The sequence below is a fragment of the Aythya marila genome (assembly GCF_965140915.1).
Source record: "Aythya marila genome assembly, chromosome: 2".
Taxonomy (NCBI): Eukaryota; Metazoa; Chordata; class Aves; order Anseriformes; family Anatidae; genus Aythya; species Aythya marila.
Genome location: NC_139043.1, coordinates 99,048,077 through 99,069,531, shown reverse-complemented (window position 1 = coordinate 99,069,531; position 21,455 = coordinate 99,048,077). Strand labels below are relative to the sequence as shown.

Sequence of the window (21,455 nt, the reverse complement as noted above, 5' to 3'; positions counted from 1 at the left end):
TGTAGTGCTGTCTGGGGCCCAGTTCTACAGTACTTAAGCCAGGTCAGCAGAGCAGGTTCAGGTCCAGATTATTAGACAAGTCCACAGTGATGGGGAAGGTGTGGGAAGCCAAGTCCATTCTGAACCAGGGCTGGAGCTCAGCTCTGGATCGTAGATTAATAGAATGGTTTGGCTTTGAAGGGACCCACCTCTCAAGCCTGTCCAGTTCCCTCTGGATTGCATCCCTTCCTTCTAGCATGTTGACTGCACCACACAGCTTGGTGTCATCCACAAACTTTCTGAGGGTGCACCCAATCCCGCTATCCATGTCACCAACAAAGATGTTAAACATTACTGGTCCCAATACCAACTCATGAGGAACACCACTTGTCACTAATCTCCATTTGGACATTGAGCCATTGACCGCAACTTTTTGTGTGACACCATCCAGTCAATTTCTTACCCACCAACTGTCCATATGTCAAATCCACGTCTTTTCCATTTAGAGACAAGGATATCACATGGGACAGTGTCAAATGCTTTGCACAAGTCCAGGTAGATGATGTCTGCTTTTCCCCATCCACCAGTACTGTAACCCTGTCACAGAAGGCCACCATATTTGTCAGGCATCATTTGCCCTTAGTGAAGCCGTGTTGGCTGTTACTAATTTGTCCTTTTTTAGTGTTTGCCTTTGCATAGTTTCCAGAAGGATCTGCTCCATGATCTTGCCATGCACAGAGGTGAGACTGATTGGCCTTTAGTTCCCTGACTCTTTTTTCTTTTTTTTTCTTTTTTCCCCTGTGGCTAGAGCCACATATATCAAGTACATATATTCTCTTGTCAGTGAAGACTGAGGGAAAAAAAGGCCCCTTTTCCTCCAGGATGGAGGTTCCCATCCCTCAGCAACTCTAGTTTAAAGCCCTCTTTACCAGCTTGGCAAGCCTGTGACCAGAGATGCTCTTCCCCAAATCTTCCACAAATATGGTGGCCTTCTGAGACAGTGAGCAACACTGGTTCAGCCTCTGGGAGAGCAAATACAAGGAAGGGAAAAAAAACTGCTGCACAACACCAGCTGGGAGAGAGGAGTGAGAAAATGGGAAAGAACCAGCCCTGTAGACACCATGGTCAGTGCAGGAGGACAGGATGTGCTCCAGGCCCCACAGCAGAAGTTCCCCTGTGGCCCCTGGTGGAGCAGGCTGTCCCCCTGCAGCCCATGGGTGGAGTAGATCTCCACGCTGCAGCCCATACCCTGTCAGAGCACTGGGCACTCAAGAGGAAGTTGATCTTTTTATCTGAAAGTTGGAATCTGGCACCTCACCCACCCCCCTCCCCTGCTTTCTTTACTTAAGATGAATGGAAGAACAAATACCTTGAGAACATTATATGAAAAATGTCATGTTTAATAAGCATAAGATATTGTTTGGAAAAACTCTAATGAACAACAAACCAGTAAGAACTATTAACATTCTGAAAATTAGCCAATACAGTATCTCAGAACATATGAGTTCTAGTACTCTGATGAGCAGTGATTTATACTGAAATCAGTGATACCAAACTTGTCTATTAAATGTACTAACATATGCAAAATCATTTTGTGAATATTCTAGAGATCCTTGAGTATCTGGTATAATAAATATTAAAAATTGTCATTGTAGCCATTGTATTAAAAATTGAGCTTGTAGCCATCCTGGGTGCACTGAATTAAATTTTACAGACACAGATAAGTAAATTTATCTTTCACATCACCTCTTGGCTTGATAGTCATCTTGTACTTAATTGCTTGACTGAAATTCAACCTTGGATAGCTTTGTGATTTCACTCTATGTGAAGTCAGCCAAAAATGAATTGCTATTGATTAGCATCATCACTGTGAAAAGGCGAGCTTTGAGGCTTAGAATCTGTAGTTGTGTGTTTTGGCAAATGTTTTGTAAAAACTTATGGGGTTCTGGTATACCGAATCTATCATGGATATTTGTAAGACATTATGATTGTATATTTATTCAGAAAGATACAGATTTTGTGAATCACTGAACAGTGTTTGAACAACTATAAATCTGAGCAATTTGAGGGAGAAATGATTTGTTGGTAAATAGAACTACATGATTCTTTTTTTTCTAGTTACTGTACATAAATTCAGTGAATAAAGTTTAAAGACATCATGAGAATCTAGCACAGTTTTGAGCATTGCAGTTAACATCTTAGACTCCTGTCACTAGTGGGAAGACCATGAGGGGAAAAAATAAAAATAAAAATATAAATATAAATAAAAATATAAATAAAAAAGAGGAAAGGTCAATCCCTATTCCATGTTTAATATTAGTACAGATGCTTATCACATTCTAGAGGATTTAGTTTTATATTTTGAAGACTGTGAGGTAGCATAAATGTAAAATATGTAAGCATTTCACTCTGTATCATTCTCTACCCAGACAGGAAAAACAAACAAACAAGAAAAATTACAACAGCAAAGTTAGTAGTTTAGTAGCTGTGTAAAGTATTTTTATACATGGAGAAGTCCATAATGTAAAGATGATTACTGTATAGTAGTATATGGTTTGAAAAATTAAAATTTGTTCCCAGTTAGTCTGCCAATATGATGCAGAGAGTAAAAGAAATATATTTCTTCCTTTCTTGCTACTGTACATAATCTTAGATCAAAAGCCCATTTCAATTTTAAGAACTGTTTTGAGCTGTCTCCAAAGAGTACCTTCAACAGCATATCAACGTGTTAATACTTACCAAAGTTTTAACAGTGGGTACATGGTTTATTTATTTATTTATTTATTTATTTATTTATTTATTTATTTATTTATTTATTTTTGTAAGAGGAACATGTAATCCATTATAAAAGGAACAGCCTGAGGAATAATATTTTTGTTGGCAGAATAAAATAACTCTAAACATAATCCATTCAATTTTTACCTCTGAGAAGTTACTTTTTTAGTTGATACCTAGTCTCTGTATTTATGTGAATGGGCTTAGAATTTGGATATGGCTCTAATGAATTTGCTAGTGAGTATATTCTTATAATTTCTGAGTTCTTTTGTCTCTGTTTTCCCATTTATTCCTTTTGCTAATAAAGTGTTCATACCTAAATGACAGAAAGATTTAGGTAGTATGGATCTCACTTTCAAACTGAGAATATCATGGCTGGGTTCTGATGTTTACATGGAAATGTTCTGAATCATCAGCACTGCTGGTCTTCGTTATCAGTAATGATGCTCGTGGAGAAAAAAACACTTTGGTTTTTCTTTTTTCTTACTTTGCTCAGTCTCTGGGGAAATATAGTTTATCATATTTAAAACACTATCTAGAGAAATATTTGGAAAAGAATATGATTGTTGTTAGTAAATACTAACACTTTCTATTTTCCATTGAATATGATTTTTGTCTTCACTAGACAGACAAAAATATTTATTTGTACTTTGATTATATGTATATATATATATTTAATACAATACATATATTTCAAAGGATCATTTGTCCTTTGATAATTTAAATATTTTCTTGAGAATCCTAGAAAATTGCATGAATGATTGATATGTTTGTTCACTTTCATTTTGATCCATTCTTCTAAATGAATATATATTTTCATGCATATTGTTTCATCTTTTCTTGACATTTTCTTTCCTGGAGGCTTTGCTCAGTATTTAAGAAAATTCAAATGGCATGAATAATACAATGAAATGACTTAAAATGGATTAATTTTTGTGACTCATTGTTAATATTTGATTTTACTTAGGAAGAACTTTACCAAGTATCTTCAACTAGACAACAGGTTGGAATATACTTATCCTTTCACTCTTATCTGGCTACAGTTCAGTTAGAAAGCTATTTTACTTTTGAGAGGAAATGTGATTCAATTTCTTTTGTGATTTTTTTTCCACATATATAAGCTATTTACGCTTAAAGATATGGTACGCTTAAAGATTTGACTGAGGAAAATAGGAGCAGCTGACTCACTATAGCTGGCCAAGTTAAGGGATAAAAAAATATTTAAATATAAAATTGAATAACTTTTCTCAGTTTTTCCATTTTTACATTTTTTTTTACATTCACTGTTTTCCATCATAATTGATGTGTTCTCAAACAGCAACAACAATAAACAAACAAAACCACACCCACTTCTGATCCCTATCTGTGTTCTGTTAAAATCTATTACTACATTGTATAGTGTCCTTGGAACAGGACACTAACATTTAGTGTCCATCATGTGCCTATCTATATGTATACATATGTATACATATGTATGCCTCTTTACATATATGTAAAAATTATGTTTTATTATCTACATATATTGCTGTATGTGCAACTTATTTACAGTCAAGACCATGACATAAAATAGTCAGACCAGGAAGACTAAAGCAGGCTTCTCAGTGTGCAAGCAATGTGACTTGATAGTGTCACGTAGCATTCTTTTGAACAAAGGCTCCTCAGCCTCAGTGTGTTGAACTCTCTGTGAAAGAAGCAAAGGTAGCAAAGGTTTAAATGACCCTGTCATTTAAACAGTTTGAGTTGGCTTTTGTGGTTATCTGAAGACCTTTTAATACAGCAGCACCACTCTTCCTATGAGTTTAGTTGCAGGGCTGGATCTCCTTTTAAATGCTTTTAAATCCTTAAATTTTAAATGCTTTTAAATCCTTAAAAAGATGTTACGCTTTGTGTCAAAACAGGTAAGCCTAATTCTGAGAGTAGTTAAATTCAGTTGTGAGGAGCTGGTTAAATATATATATATATACGTACATATATATATGTACATATACACATGTATTATGCCTTGATAATACAACCACTTTGCTCAGTTTCATTTCTGAGAACACTTCTGGTCCATGAGACATGTGAAGAACTAGGACCTTAAAGAACTGAAAGTTTTATAGAAATAAGGTGGGAAGATAAAAGTTTATTAGTTGATTTAGCAAGATAATCACATTGTTAAAATTAACAGGGTCTGAATTTGGGTTCTCTGATGTAATGTCTCATTATCTTTGTTTTACATTCAGCAGCTTTTCATTATCTGCCATAAATTTATTTTAGAATAAAAGTAAGCAATATCTGAAAATAAAACAAAACAATATACCTCTCTATTTCTTTCTAAAGCCTTCCTTGCTTAGAATAACGTGTCTTCCACTGTTGTCAGTCTCCATACTTTTATCATATAGTTGATTCCTTCATGGAACTAAAAATTGTAAAGATCCTAATCTTTTTACTTTTGTACATGAGCAGTTTTAATCTTTCTTTTTTTTTTCTTTTTTTTTTTTTTTTTTTTTTTTGGTTGGTTGGATGGTTGGTTTTGTCCATTGAAAGAACCAGAATCTTTCATTTGCACATTTTTAATCTATTTTAATCTGTTTTAATCTTTTGATAAGTATCTGTTGATAATAACTTATTAGTAGTAAGTGCTTGCAATCATAATCTTCCAATAAATATGTTAGTACCAGTTTTGTGCTATAAAGGTCAAATTGTTTTACCTTTGTTTTTTATTTTTAAATCTGAGAAGCATTTATTACATTCTTGACATAAGCACTATCTCCTTGTCTCTGAAGAGTAAATAAAATCAGCTGTGAGATAATTACATCCTATGATTAGTAATGTGGCTTTTTGTTGCTACTTTTAATTCCTCCTGTTTGTGGATTAGATTAATGAATTAAGAAAACTTGTTTATCCTAAATTAAGGTAGCACTAGTGATTATAAAAGATAATTATGTTAAGGTTATTAATTGCAATGTTAAGAAGTAGAGTAGTGTGAAATATTTCCTTTGGTTATTAGTAGTATCTACTGATGAAGACAATTTATAACTTCAGTATAATGAAAATTCATTGTAGTAATTCTAAAGTAAAAGCAGACAATATGTGAGAAGGTGATTATATTTCATCTTTAGGGAAATAGGAAGTGAATTTTGACACTGTCAGACCAAAATCAATCTCAGTGTATTTTAAAAGATTTTTTTTTTAAATAATGTTGTTCCATAAATAGAATGGAAAGAAATAAGATTTTGGTTGCTAGTTACCATTTTAAAATGTTATCTATCTTATGCTTTACTTTTCTGGAAATACAATTTATGAAAACTTGTTGTTCAAGTTCTTGATTTTACATGCCATGGAAAAGTACATCTTGGTCTGATTTTTAAGATGCCCACCTTACTTGAGGTGAGGCTGTGAGCTTCTTCTTATAATAAAAAACAGATTTTATTGTATTATTCTTCTTCCCTTTTCTTTTTTGTTTGTTCTCTTGCTCCCTCCATAAATTCTTCCCAGGTAGAAAGGTTGAAGCTTGAGAATACCTCTGAATGGGGAAAGAGAGAGAGACTTGAAGGAGAAAAGCAAAATTTGGAAGAAGAAAGCAGAACATTGAAGTTGCAGGTGAAAGAAATTCAGAGACTTCTGGAGATGAAAAATAAAGCAACACCGATTAAATTGAGCTGTGATCATCAAAATACACAAAGCAAGCTGCTGGTTAAAAATAAGGTATGTGCATTTCTTAGTTTGATTACTTGAGGAGCATGAAGCTACTCATTTCATTATTTCATAATGGAAAAAAAAAAAAAGTTGTCCCTAAAACAAGAGCTGTAAAAGACAGAAGATCTGTATTTGTGCATATCAGATATGCACAATTAGTGCTCAGTGACTTTGAATTTCTGCAGGGTACAGAAACTGAAAGATTTTTTCATTTTTAAAAAGAACCATGGAAAATTGTAAGTCTGAAAAGAAGACTATGGAGCAAAAGTTACGACCAGGAGGATTTGAAGAGATTAATTAATCTTTGGTAGCTACAGAGTCCTGATAAAGGTCGAAGCAAACAAAATGTGAGACAAATCATTTATCTGTCTTTCTGAATATGTAATCTCCCTTCAGAAAAGAGAAAACTGAATGAAGAACAATATTTCTTATTTTTTATTCTTCTAAAATCTGTTCACTTTTAAAACATTATTGTGTAGCTATTTATGCAATAGCATAAATAATGGTGTGATAAATTATTCAGAGACCCTTGTCTCTGTGTATTTCTTCTATTTTATGTTTTTCTATGCCAATACATTAAGTAGTGATCTGGAAGACTTCCACTTTCATTGAGACTCTGAAAGCAAAAAACTAACAAAAACCACATTAAATGTACATACTTAATGTTGCAAATTGGGCAATGAGAAGCATTTTTATTTGCTTAAATAAGAAATTGTTTAATTTACAACACTGAAATGAAGCACATGAAATGACAATACCAACCAGAGGAACTAGGACTAGATTTGAGGTATTGTTACACTAGGCAATTTTTCTTGGGAAAGATTAGGAGAGAGACTATTCTATACCTGAGGTCTGCTTATAAATGTAATGATTTTCCTGTATTTCTGTGGTGTCTCAGGAACAGCAAATTGTATTTCACACATATAGTTTACCTTTATAGAGTATCTTCTTATACAATGAACACCTGTCTTTGATTTTCCATTACTGGTATTTATCATGTTATGTGATATGAGGATTTTCATGATTTCTTTGTAATGCAAGTAATGTGAGGTTAGAGATGTGGACAGAAAGATTGATATCTCTGCCTTGATATTTTACTGTATTTAAAATATCTTTTAGTTATCTAGATTTATTATTTTATTATTATTTTTTTTAATGTTACTTGTATAGAATATTAGACATCTGTGATCAGGTTTATCTGTTAGTATAATTGCTGTGAGAATATTTTACATCCTTTCATCAAAGTCAAAAGGTGGATATGAAGCTCAAGCATCTCTCTTTTCCTATTATAAAAGTGAATGTTCCTGTAGTGTTTGCTTTTTCATAGCTGGTGATTTTAGGATAAGATTGTCTTCAAAACTATTAACTATCGGTTTAATGAGAAAATTAAAAATTATAATTTATTAGCAGATGAAGCTGTAAACCATCATCTGGTAGCTTGTTAGTAGTTATAATCCAAAGAATGGGGTGGGAAAACATTTATTTGCAGCTGTTTCTCTCTGTGATTCACAATAACTCCTGCAAATCATGGAATCACAGAACATCATCAAAAAACATAGAATGACTTTGGATTCTAATCCAAAAGCCCCTCCCCCACCCCCCCCCTTTTGGTTTGTTTCCTTTTTTTTCTTTTTATGGCATGGTGGCTTGAGTTCAATTAAAATAACATGCTGTACAGAGGACTGGAAGAGTGCATAAGGATTTCTGTATGACATGGGTGATGGTTAGGTGTTTAGGTAAGCAAAAGGAAGCATATGCAATATTTAAACCACAGCTATGTAGAGATTTGTATCAATTTTTATATGAATGATTACAGATTTACATATAAAGTACATACAAGGTATATAGGTGTTGTAGAATGAACTCGAGAGCAAAACAAGTACCTAATACCCTTACTTCTCCAAAACCTGCATATGCAATAAGGAGATCTGTTACAGTTGTTTAGAACAGCATATAGTGATGAATGTCTGATTCATTCTTTTAAAGGTTATAAACAACCAATGACAACATTTGTTTTCCTTTTATAACAGTTTATAAATGGAATATAACAGAATATTAGACAGGGTATCGAAAGACAGAGGGATATCCTCGTGTAAAGAATTTCATGTTGATGATGTCTTGCTTTTTAATATGGACACCTCTAAACTATATAGAATGCATGCAATCTCTTGCCATGTATACAAATTGAAATTCTGAGTAGAAAAGTTAATATGAATCATATTTTGCTCAAAACATGAAGCCTTAATATTATTCTTAGCTAGCAGTATGTTGGTTGAAAATGTTTCCATGTGCAGTTTTTAAAAGGTTAACTCCTGTCATACAAGATGAGAAAAATTGATGAAACAATTGAGATCAGACATCATAACTACATTGTTTTATTGGTTGTACTTGATGGAACAGAGAATGCCCTTTAAATTAATAGCTGTATTGTTTGATGTGTAGAATGGCAAAAAATATTAAATGGATCTAACTTGTTCATCTAGGAAGGGATAAAATGAAGAAAAAAAAACTTGTTGATGGTATAGATTAATACCCAAAACATGCTTTTTATGGAGAGAAATTTTCTATCTCAGCTGTAAGTATTACTTTTAGGCAAATTTATATGTTAATTTAGATAAATAATAATTGTGTTATTTTGCATTCTCTCTAATTGTTATGCTAAAAATCTGCTTTATTATGTGTTGATTCACTGAATATGTTTTGTAGGGGACTACTACAGAATCTAAGTTTAGAATGCAAAGCTGTGAAGATTGGGGATTCATAGACTAATTTTTGTTATTAACTCTAGTTTCCAACTTTAATGCAATAAAGCTATAATATTAGGAAAAAATGCATATATCTTAAAGATGTGATGACATATAACGTACTTTTATGAAGCCATTTTAGCTTTACATTATTTAGCAAGATTGCTAAGTAATGTTAAGCTAATCATCAACAACATCAATATTTTAGGTTTGATTTTTCAGAAGTAGGAAGCACTCCATTTTTTATTCAAATTCTTTGAAAAATTAAGACATGCTGGGTTTATATGGCAAGGTGGTGACAACAGGAGGGGGACAAGGGCTACAGGTCTCCTCTCAAAAGCAAGGATAGGCTCCAGTGGCCCCACCTCAGGGCACGGCTGGGCCTAGAAGCCAAGATGAGTGAATATCAGCCAGGCCACCCTGGCCCTTCCACCAGAATGATATTGTGGGTGTATCCTACATGGGAAATATTTCATTTTTATGATAATGTCTTGAATGAAATTTAATTCTTATAGATATGAACTTTTGTTTTGAAATGGTTATGATGTGAATGACATCCTTCCTAAATTTAACCATAAAAACCACTAAAGGTTCTGAGACTAAATTGCCACTTCCTAAATCTGTTTGTTTATTTTTACTCGAATGAGGATTGAATAAGGAACAACAGTTCAATCATTGCTTCTTTAAGATCTGGAAAATCAAAATAATAACATTTTCAAAAACTGGGCAAACTTTGTACATCTTTGTCAAAATATTAGTGGAAAACTATTTTAAAATTTATGAATTATTAGAATAATTAATCACATGCTGTAATCCACGTGAAGTATGTAAAATGACATGTATTTCATATTTGTATACTTGAAGAGTATACAAGCAAGGGATCACTCATTCTTTCCTTTTAATCAAATACTGTGGCATAAAGTGTCTGAAATCCTAAATTCAAATCTGTCATCTAAAACTAACCAACTAAATGACTCTTCCTTCCTTTCCCCTGCTACTCTCCCCACCCCTTCCCTCCACTGGCAAAAGTCAAAGGAGTGTTTCTTATTGTCCAATTCTTAATAGATTTACTCCTCAGTAAATAAGTTTTTAGTAACATTAGGAAATTGCAGTTCAAATTATGAACAATTTTATAAAACTATTTAATTTATATTTTAACCAGCACAGTATCTGCTAGAGGAAAAAATATATGTTTAACTATGGTATTACCTCCTTCCATCTTTACTAAATTTTCTTGAGTTTCACAAGTGACTGGTGCAAATATAGAGCAGCTGTTTCATATTAGAAATAATATGATAATAGTCAGTATAGCAAAAATAAAAGGAAAGAGCACAACTGGAAGAAAATCTAAACACCCTGTTTCTGCAGGGGCTTTAAATTTCCTTTAAAACAGAACAAGAAAACAAGCAAACAGCAAAACAAATCAAAAAAAAAAAAAAAAAAAAAAAAAACAGGTAACATTTTACAATGTACATTTTACAATGTACACCAAAATAACTCAGAAAGACCTGATAAATATCCTTCTATTATGTATCAGGGGAAAAATATATCATTTCAATTTAATATTGGATTAGTTATTGTTATTAATCCTATTTTAACACATTAAGAAATGCTCTTTGTAAGTTTTTTAATTTATTTATTATACACATACACACATATATAAATAAATAAATAGTAGAACTCTGGAAATAGACTGAGGAAAAGTCTACTGCTACAACTAGAACTTTCTCCATTTCCTAAATCCTTGTTTTATACCTGTGCTATGCTTCTTAGTGATTACATCTTTAAACAGGCTTTATCAATTTTGCCTGTTCATTTCTTGCTTTTTCTTCCACATTTTGTCCCAGACACCCTTCAGTACTACATCTTGCAACACATAAAGAGTTGTGACTGTCCACTGGTGTGGACTTTTTCTCTGGTCAATCTAATCATTAATCTTAGCTTTAATATTTGGGAATTAAAACATTCTCTGTCTTGCAAGTGCTTGGAGCATCTCTCCAGTGCTTTCTTACACTGTGAGAAAAGCCTGTGAGAAAAAAAAAAAAAAAGAGTTGTTTGAACCCCAATCCCTTTTTTTTTTCAGTGTCTCTGTTCCAAATGGAAAAGCTAGTACAAAATGAGATGTTCACAAAGGAATTATTTTTAGGCTGTTTATAAACAGTTTGATAAATATGTTTATAAACTCTTTGATAAATACAATGATTAATGAAAAAAATGTTTACATCTATTGTCTTATTTGGATCATTTAAAAGTTTATTCATTTTTATTTTTTCCCATTGTTTACTTGAATGTAGAATACTTCTAACGAGATACAGCCTTGTTACTCTAAGCTCCATACAAACTTACTATAGATTATTAACCAGAAAAGTATTTACAATTACAATTGTAAAATAAAAATTTAACAAGTTTTTTTAACAAGTATTTTATTGAGAATAATAAAAGGAATGAGATAAGGTGACAAATGTTGCAGCTGCATAGATATACATGAACATTTTGGTACAAAGAAGTAATGGGGCCTTAAGACAGGTCTCCTAGTATCCCCTGTTGAATTGGTATTGGTGTATTGTTGGGTGTTTTTGTACATGCTTTACTTGATTTCTTCAGTAGCAAACTATGTGGGAAGTTTTGCTTCAGGTACTCACTGTAGTTGTTCCAAGCCCTAAGGGGGTGGACAGGGCTGGACCAATGTCAGTTTTTGAGAAGGTCTGCTATTACATGTGCAGCCCTCAGCACCTGCTGCTGCAGTCTGCTTACCAACTTTTGCTGTGCTAACTTAATAGTGTGAACACAGACAAATACAAAAGGGAATGCAAATTGTTACCTTAACGGTGATCAGAGGTCTGAATCTGTCTAGCCCAGAATGTGATGTGCCAGAGGTGCTTCAAGTAGGCACCGCAGTACGCAGATGGAATTTTATGATTTGCCTAGAAGTATGAGTAGTAAAGGCTTGTAATAATTGCTGTGTGTTTTATTCCTGGCTTTGTGTCATAGATCTCTTTGACTGAGTTGTTAACACATTTTTAACTCTTCATCAGGAAAAAATACTCAAGAGAACATTATGGTTTAACTATTGTTAAACACTTTGATACTTGTTAGCACTGTTCATCCAATGGAGAATTATCTTTGTTTCAGTACAAACCTCCGGGACTACTTATTGTGATGGTTAAGCATCGGTGGCTGCACAATTTGCGCCCTTAGCAGATTTTTCAAAAGCAATGTGTTTTGTCAGAATTACCACTTGGGATACAGTTGCTTTATACAACTTTTCTTTCTAATCACATTTGTGGTGAAATGATCGTTTCCATCTCTTAGACTGAAACTGGGGGGAGAGATGGACAGAATGGAAAACAGAAATTCATTAATAAAGATATTAATGTTTGAATAATTATATTTCCTGTAAGGCTTAGTATTCTTTTCCTAATAAATCTTAGACTATTTTTTTCCTCTGTTACATATGTGTAACATAATGTTACACATTATACTTCATTCAAAAAATATCAGCTTTTTATTTTTAAAGTAACTTTTATAATTGTACAATCTAATTTTGAATGCTAGTAGCAAACTGGACCTACACCTCTACCAGGAGAATCAGAACTGTGTTTTAATTTATATTTCTTTATAGTTTTCTCTGTTAAGTTTCATCACTTAGTTTTGTAGACCTTTCTGGGGTGCATTTCAGTTGACCCTACTTCACTTTACTGCTTTAAATATCCTAGTATTTTTGTTACTATTATCTAGCTTCCTAAATAATTTTTTTTTTTTTTTTTTTTTTTTTCCATGTGGCTCAAGTCCAGTCTTCCTTTGGGAAGATGGCATGGAAATTTGTCATTTATCCCTCTTTTCATGTGACTTCTTCCTTATTTTTTCCCTCATTCAATAACTAGGTATTCCAGCATGTAAAAGATTTTTTTTTTCCTGAGTCAGATAACTATGCTATATTTCTCTTAATTTTTATTTTTTTTCTCCCCTATTCTTGGACTAGAATGTGGTTTCAGACTATTCCTGAACATCTGTGATAAAAATAAAATTCTGAGTTCTTCCTTATTTTTTTTTTTTACACACACTCCTGTTTTATTTATTTCAGAAATATGTCCTTTATGTTATTGGTGGTGTTAGAAGGTCTATGATTTTTTTTATTTTTTTTTTTTTCTGACACATAATTAAGCTGTAACTTGGTAAAGGTGAAAGTATATATCAAATTTCAGTATTCTAAATTCAGCCTATCAAATCTGTCTGTTACAGCTTCAGTTAGGTAGAAACTTTAGCCATGTTTGGAATCTCAGCTTAACATCCAGTTTGTGTAAAGTGGCTGCTTTGACATAGCAGATATAAAGATTTGCTTGCTGACTAATTCATTTTTAAAGGGGGCTGGGGGGAAAGGAAAGGGCTGATTATGGAAATCAGTCTAAATTAGTCCTGGCGCTCTTTTTTTAAAAAATTTTTTTCTTCCTTGGAAAAAGGTGTGATTTGTGACATTTTTTACTAGAAATATAATGCAGAAACAGGCAGCACTAGATATCTAAAGTATCTTGTGCTTTGTCCTGCTGTGCTATGCTTTCCTCATTATTTTTAAGATAGCTGTCTTGGGTTATTATGTTCATTGAGTCTTCATCCCTGTAAGACTATTCTAATTTAGTTCTGACGTTTGCCTTTTATGCTCAATGAATTAGTGTTGGAGTCTCTTTCTCTGAGTAATTCTGGTTAAGCTGTTAATTGTCTTTTCATTATACTAAGTTTTTAGTTTTTATGCTTTTCCATTTATATATTTATTCAATTATTAAATACACAAATAAACCAGGCATTAAGAACTGTTTAAAAAATTAAGTCTTGTGCAAAAGGAGAAAACTGAAATAAGATCTCTACCTTCTATTTTATTATTATTATTATTATTATTATTAATTATCATTATTATTAATAATAATATAATTAGTAATATAATTAATAATTATTATAGTATAATAATTATATAATATAATAATAGTATATAATATAATAATAATATAATAATTATAATATAATTAAATATAATAATAATAATAATAATAATAATAAAAAAAAACAAAAACAAAACACCTGCATAAACATTATTTTATGGAGCTGAACACCTCTTGTCTGACCCAGTCACTTTCTGTATGCTTTGTTTTGATCAGTTTAGGGATATTGACCTGTCTTCCTCAGTTTCAGAGAATTTGTAAGGAATTAAAATAATGGTTGATGAACAAAGTTACTTTTCTGTCTGAAGAGAATTCCCCCCCCCCCCTTTTTCTTAAAAAAAAAAAAAAAAAAAAAAAAAAAAAGAAAAGAAAAAAGAAAGAAAAAGATAGCTTGACCAGAATTTTGTTTAATGCTTAATGATGAAAAAATATGGTTCCCTAGAAAACAAATGTTGTACCCTACTTCTGCCCTTCATAATGCAGAAACATTGTGGAATAAATTAATTCTTGGGGTTAAGTGAATAATATTTAATATTTCTAATCTGTTTAATTGTTGTTGAAAAGCAGGTACATTAAAAAAAATAAACTTTCAAGACATTCTTAATAAAACATGTGCAGAGGAAAGCACATATTTTTCGTCAGTAAAGGACATTTATTATCATATTACGAAATGTGTTGTATAAATGAGCAGAAACTATGCTGGAAGGAGATTTCATGTCTTTAGTGCAGAAGAACATACTGTATTCAATACACTGTTGTGAATATACTGTGTCTGAGCAAGGCCATAGAAATCTTTCCAAAAGTTTTCTAGAAAATATTATGTTTTCTCTCATAGTGTTTACAAGAGGTCTGAAACTTACCAAGTGATTAACCCATGGAGACTATTATCTTCTTTTGCCAATGTCGTGTACGTATATTGTAGCTATAAGAATTTGGAATTTCAAGTTCTCTTATGTTGTACTACTGCAATGTTGGTATCAGTGTCAAAGCACGTATGTTGACCTCTACCCAAATATGTCAGAGGTCCAACTGTTTCCTAAGGAAAGGAGAGACAGGAGCTGAGGACAGTACCAAGATCAGAAGAGGCAGAGACTTTCATCCTTTCACCAATCCCTCAGCACCTGAGGAAGGAAAGCAGAGTAAATTGGGTGGTGACAGACCAGGTCAGCTGAAAGTCCAAATCACTAGGCAAGTTCATACTCCAGGAAGCCAGTCAGTGAGGTCTGAGACAATATTAATGGTTGATTTGGCCAAGCACAGGCAGGGCTGTAAATATGACATGGCAGCTGGGACTAGAGTCCAGGCAAGTCCCTTGGGAGAGCCTCAGCGTAAAAGCTCCCAAGGGAAGGAAGAGAAGTCTTTGCTTAGGGTTTCCAGCAGGGTGTTCTGGAAACACTGTTTTCTGGTCCTTTGCAAGCAATTGAGGAGCAGGCCCTCATCTATGCTCTCTGCCCTGAGCCCATGCAGACAAATGTTAGGAAGGGGATATTCCTCACTCACTATCAAAGGATTGTATCAGCAGTAGAGCATGGCTAAAAGACTGCGAAGCAATTTTAGAATAGAGAGAGGTTCAAGAGGTTCAGCCCGTTCTAATACAAAAAAGTAAAAAACAAAACAAAACAAAAAAACTTTTGTCTTTATATTGATTAAATATGATCTATTTATAGTATTGTTTTGTGATAGTTGGTTATTATAATAAATTAATTGGTTGCCAACATTTATGTCCTACTGAAGGTCAACAGTGCAAATTGCTGACCTTCAAAGGGAAATGACTGTAGCAGACTCTCATATAGTTGAGTGGAAATACTTTTTGCCAAGTCTAATGGCCTAGAACTGATTAAGTTGAAATTGGTTACGGTACATTCACACACTTGTGGTTTTACGATTACTAGGTGTAAAGGTGTCTGTAGTTCTGAATTATCTTAGACTTTTACGTTTCATCATATATACAGAAGCCATATACCATGATTGAAGAAACTGCCTTTTCACAAGAAGTTATATTTCAGCTAAGTGTAAGTGAATGCTTTTGGCAGTTCTTCATCGCTGGCTCCAGTGGACTAAAATAGTATCAATTTACATAAAGGATATTGTTTATAAAATCTGGAAGAGCATGGTATTCATATCTACATAATCTGCCTTCTGGCTGCAGTGGATTATGTGAAGAAACCTATTGATGCTTCTCTTTGTTTCAAACACTGATGGTTGTTTGAGGGTAAACTTTTCTTTCATCGGCCTGATTGGGGCTTTACAAGAAATGTAAAATATTTAAGAGATGGTAGTTTCTTCTATGGTATGGAAAGATGTGTGGTAACTTTTTGTATTAGTACATGATTGTACTAATCTATGTCTGGGAAATAGATTTGAGGCTCTCAGGGAGGTTGCAGAAGAGTCTGAGGGTCTGGACAGTAGTCCGAACCCAGGAAGCAACCCCAAGAAGAGAATCAAGATTGGGTGAAGTGCAAAACATAAGGATCAGGGCTGGATGGAGCACCGCATTGTAACCTGTGCCACAAAAAAAAAGAGCAGAGAGTCCTGGTGATTGGGGACTCCTTGCTGAGGGGCACTGAGGCTCCTATCTGCCACCCAAATAACCTAGCCAGAGAAGTGTGCTGTCTTCCTGGGGCACGTGTCAGAGACGTTAGGAAGGCTCTGCCACGGCTCATTAAACCGGAGGACTACTATCCTCTCGTAGTCATTCAGGTTGGATCCCGGGAAGCTGCTATTAGAAAAATGAAGAAAGTCCTTATTAAAAAGGACTTTGCTTCCCCAGGGAGGTTGTTGAGGGGGTCGGGGGTGCAGGTAGTGTTCTCCTCTGTCCTCCCGCTGGGTGACTGGGATGCAGATAGAAGGAGCAGAACAGGACAGGTAAATGACTGGCTGAGGGGATGGTGTCTAGACCAGGGATTTGGGTATTTTGATCTTGGGCCGTCCTTTGAGAGGCCGCGTATGTGGGCTATGGACAGACACCAACTGAGCAAGTGGGGCGCAAGTTTGTTGGGGAGCAAGCTCTGTGGGCTGATTACCAGGGCTTTAAACTAGGTTTGATGGGGGAAGGGAGGGGAGCTAAAGGTGACAGAGAAGGGCTGGGGGAAGTCGTCACTACTGTCACTGTTGAAGACAGGGAAAAACTTCTGAGCTCTCCCATAGGATTGTCTGAGGGCTGTCTGAGAAGTAGTGTTCCCAGTCCCCCAGCCAGTATCTTCTTCTTGCATCCCCCCAGGGGTAACTGCACCTGCTGCTTCCCTAAAGTGCCTGTACACCAATGCACAGAGCATGGGAAATAAACAGGATGAGCTCGAGATCTGCGTTCGGTCGCAGGGCCACAATCTCATTGCGATCACTGAGATGTGGTAGGACAGCTCTCATGACTGGAATGCTGTCATTGAAGGCTATGTCCCCTTTAGGAAAGACAGGCTGGGGAAGTGAGGGGGTGGGGTTGCCCTTTATGTGAGGGAGCAATTAGAGTATACCCAGCTCCAGCTGGGGGAGGGGAAGGACAAGTGGAGAGCTTGTGGGTAAGAATTAAGGGGTGGGCTGGTATGGGAGACACGGTGGTGTTGGTGGTCTACTACAGGTCTCCAGATGAGGAGGAGGAAGTCGATGAGGCCTTCTACGAGCAGCTGCTAGTAGCCTCACAATCACAAGCGCTGGTCCTCATGGGGGATTTCAATTACCCAGACATCTGCTGGGTAAGCAACTCGGCCAGGCACGAGCAGTCCAAACGGTTCCTACAATGCGTTGAGGACAATTTTCTGATGCAAGTGGTGGAGGAGCCAACGAGGCGGGGGGTGCTCCTGGGCCTCGTTCTTACCAACTGGGATGGCCTTGTTAGGGATGTGAAGGTTGGGGGCAGCTTGGGATGCAGCGACCATGAGATGGTGGAGTTCCAGATGGGACTAGGCAAAGGAAGTAAGGCTAAAAGTGGGAATGTTACCCTGGACTTTCGAAGAGCCAACTTCAACCTCTTCCTGGACCTGCTTGGGAGTATCTCATGGGCTAGGTTGCTAGAAGGCAAGGGTGTATGTGAGAACTGGGCTACATTTAAGCAGCACTTCTTCCATGCTCAGGACCGGTGCATCCTGAAGAATAGGAAATCGGGGAAGGGGGGCAGGAAACCTGCGTGGATGAGCAAGGAGCTCATCGATAAGATCAAGAGGAAGAGGATGGTCTATGAAATGTGGAAAAAGGCCCTGTCATCTTGGGAGGAGTATAGATGTGTTGTCAGGGCCCGCAGGGATGTGATGAGAAAGACTAAAGCCCACCTAGAGATGAGGATTGCAAAAGAGATAAAAGATAATAAGAAGGGTTTTTTCAAGTATGTAAACAGCAAGAGGAAGACTAGGGACAATGTGGATACCTTGCTGAATGAGGGGGGTGTCCTGATCATGGGAGATGCTGAAAAGGCAGAGGTACTGAATGTTTTCTTTGCTTCAGTCTTTGCTTCAAGGACACTTCCCTGGAACTCCTCACCCCTGGCAATAGGACAAAGGGTCTGGGAAATGGAGGGCTCCCCACTGGAGGACGTGGGAGTGGTTTGGGAGCATCTGAGTGGGCTCAATGCACACAAATCCATGGGTCCCGATGGGATGCATCCGCGTGTGCTAAGGGAGCTGGCAGATGTGATTGCCGAAATGCTCTCTATCATCTTTGAAAGGTCCTGGAGAACGTGTGAGGTGCCTGAAGACTGGAGGATATCCAATGTCACTCTGGCCTTCAAGAAGGGCAGGAAGGAGGATCTGGGAAACTACAGACAAGTCTCACCTCTGTCCCTGGAAAGGTATTGGAGCAGCTTGTTCGGGATGCCATCTCCAAGCAACTAGAAGAGAAGAAGGTTATGAGGAGTAGTCAGCATGGATTCACCAAGGGGAAGTTGTGCTCGACCAACCTCGTTGCCTTCTATGATGGCATCACCAGCTGGGTAGATGGGGGGGAGAGCAGTGGGTGTCATCTACCTTGACTTTAGCAAGGCTTTTGATACCGTCTCCCATGACATCCTACTAGCAAAGCTGAGAAAGTGTGGGATAGATGAGTGGACGGCAAGGTGGGTTGAGAACTGGCTGAGTGACTGAGCTCAGAGGGTGGTGATCGTCAGAGCAGAGTCTGGCTGGAGGCCTGTGACCAGCGGTGCTCCCCAGGGGTCGGTGCTGGGTCCAGTCTCGTTCAACATCTTCATCGACAACCTTGATGAGGGAGTAGTGTCTGCCCTTAGCAAGTAGGCCGATGACACAGAGCTGGGAGGAGTGGCTGACACACCATAAGTCTGTGCTGCCATTCAGCGAGACTTGGACCGGCTGGAGAGATGGGCAGGAAGAAACCAATTGAGATTTAATAAGAGCAAGTGTAGAGTCCTGCACCTGGAAAGGAACAACCCGAAGTATCAGTACAGGCTAGGGGATGACCTGCTGGAGAGAACCTCTGAGGAGAAGGACCTGGGGGTCCTGGTGGATGACGGGTTGACCATGAGCCAGCACTGTGCCTTTGCTCAGCATTTGCTGAGGCGATCGGCTCCGGGGCAGACGTGTTCTGCAGCGGAGCAGGGGACCGAGGCGGGCAGGGCTTTTTGTCCGGCATCGAGGCCACTCGGGGGAGCCGCCGGAACCCGGCTGTCCTCGCGAGGGAGGCTGACGAGGCGAGGGCGGAGCCAGCAGCGCCCCCTCCCAGGCTGTTAAAAGCTGCCCCTAGGGAGCGCGAGCGACCAGGAGCGCGGCGAACAGGACGGGCAAACAGGGCGTGGCAGTTTGCGCGGCAGTTCGCGCGGGCAGGGCGAGCGGGGGGCTCATCGTCGCTCTTTTGCAGCTGCCTCTCCCTTCGGTGCTTGTAACCTGCTTGCGTAGAACCTGACCATGGTATCGACCAGGCAGAAAACCGTGGCCTCCGCATCTCGTGAGGCATCTCCAGCCACGGTCACCAGTGTGGCTACTCAGACGGAGGGCTCGGGGAAACACGCATCCGTCCAGGTCCTGGGCTGCAGAGTGTGCCCCAGCCTTCTGTCGGTCTCTGACAGCAGTGGTGGGTATGCCTGTGGGAGATGTGCCCAGGTTGAAAAACTGCTCGGCCAGGTAGCGGAGCTCCGGGAGGAGGTGAACAGGCTCAGGAGCATCAGGGAATCAGAGAGGGAAATTGACTGGTGGAGGTGCGCTCTACCCTCTCTGAGGCAGGTTCACGAGACTGCCACGGCACAGGCGTCTCCTGTTACGCAGAAGACGGAGGTTCACTCCTCCAGCCAGGCAGCGGGAGGAGACCTAGATCAAGGGGGGGAATGGAGGCAGGTGCCTATTTGGGGTGGTAGGCAAGCCCTCTCTCTGCCCACCTCACCTTCTCATCTACCCTTAAATAATCGATATGAAGGACTAGAGCAAGACAATCTAAATGACAAAGTAGACAAACACCCGTCCCAGTTGGAGGGGGCGCCTAAGACAATGCGACCTACACGTCGCATTGCCACATCATCCTTCAAAAAAGAAAGAAGGGCTATTGTTACGGGGGGCTCCCTCCTGAAAGGGACAGAGGGACCGATATGCCGACCGGACCCAACCCGCAGAGAAGTCTGTTGCCTCCCTGGGGCTCGGGTGAGAGACTTTGCCAAGAAAGTCAAGCGCCTGGTACGGCCCACTGACTACTACCCGCTACTGGTCTTTCAGGCTGGTAGCGATGAAGTAGCAACGAGAAGTCCGAAGGCGATCAAAAGAGACTTTAGGGATTTGGGGCAACTACTTAGAGGATCAGGGGCGCAGGTGGTGTTTGCCTCTGTCCTTCCGATAGGGGGGATCGAAGCTGAAAGGCGTGCTGTTCACATAAACTCGTGGCTTCGAGACTGGTGTGACCGGCAGAATTTCGGTTTCTTTGATCATGGGAAGGTCTATGCTACACCGGGCCTGATGGCACCGGATGGGATGCGCCTCTCTCGGAGAGGGGTAAGGATCTTAGGTCAGGAGTTGGCAGGGCTGATAGATAGGGCTTTAAACTAGAGTCGAAGGGGGAAGGGGCTAAAACCAGGCAAGCCGGTGAAGACCTAAGGGATGGTATGCTAGAATCAGAGGGGCTGTGTGCCAGTGGGGTCCTTTGGTCAGATCCACAAGGTGCTGAGTGTAAGGAGACGCACCTGAAGTGCTTTTACACAAACGCACGCAGTATGAGGAATAAAATAGATGAGCTAGAAGTCCTGGCCCAGTCCCGCAACTACGACATCATCGGCATAAGCGAAACCTGGTGGGATGAGTCCTGTGACTGGGGTGTTGCGATAGATGGTTACAGGCTCTTCAGGAGGGACAGGCAGGGTAGGCGAGGTGGTGGGGTGGCGATGTATGTGAAGCAGGGGCTGGACTGTGTGGAACTTCAGGTC

At 38.0% G+C, this 21,455-nt stretch overlaps 1 protein-coding gene across 8 annotated transcripts in view; it reads left to right on the top strand.

Moving 5' to 3' along the window:
- CCDC102B (coiled-coil domain containing 102B) overlaps nucleotides 1-21,455 on the top strand; it is a 175,017-nt gene that overhangs the window by 44,007 nt on the left and 109,555 nt on the right. For all 8 annotated transcript variants that reach the window (XM_082754658.1, XM_082754654.1, XM_082754656.1 and 5 more), the window contains one exon: nucleotides 6,235-6,444. In XM_082754658.1, coding sequence (XP_082610784.1) covers nucleotides 6,235-6,444 — 210 coding nt within the window. The remainder of the gene's footprint in view (nucleotides 1-6,234; nucleotides 6,445-21,455) is intronic.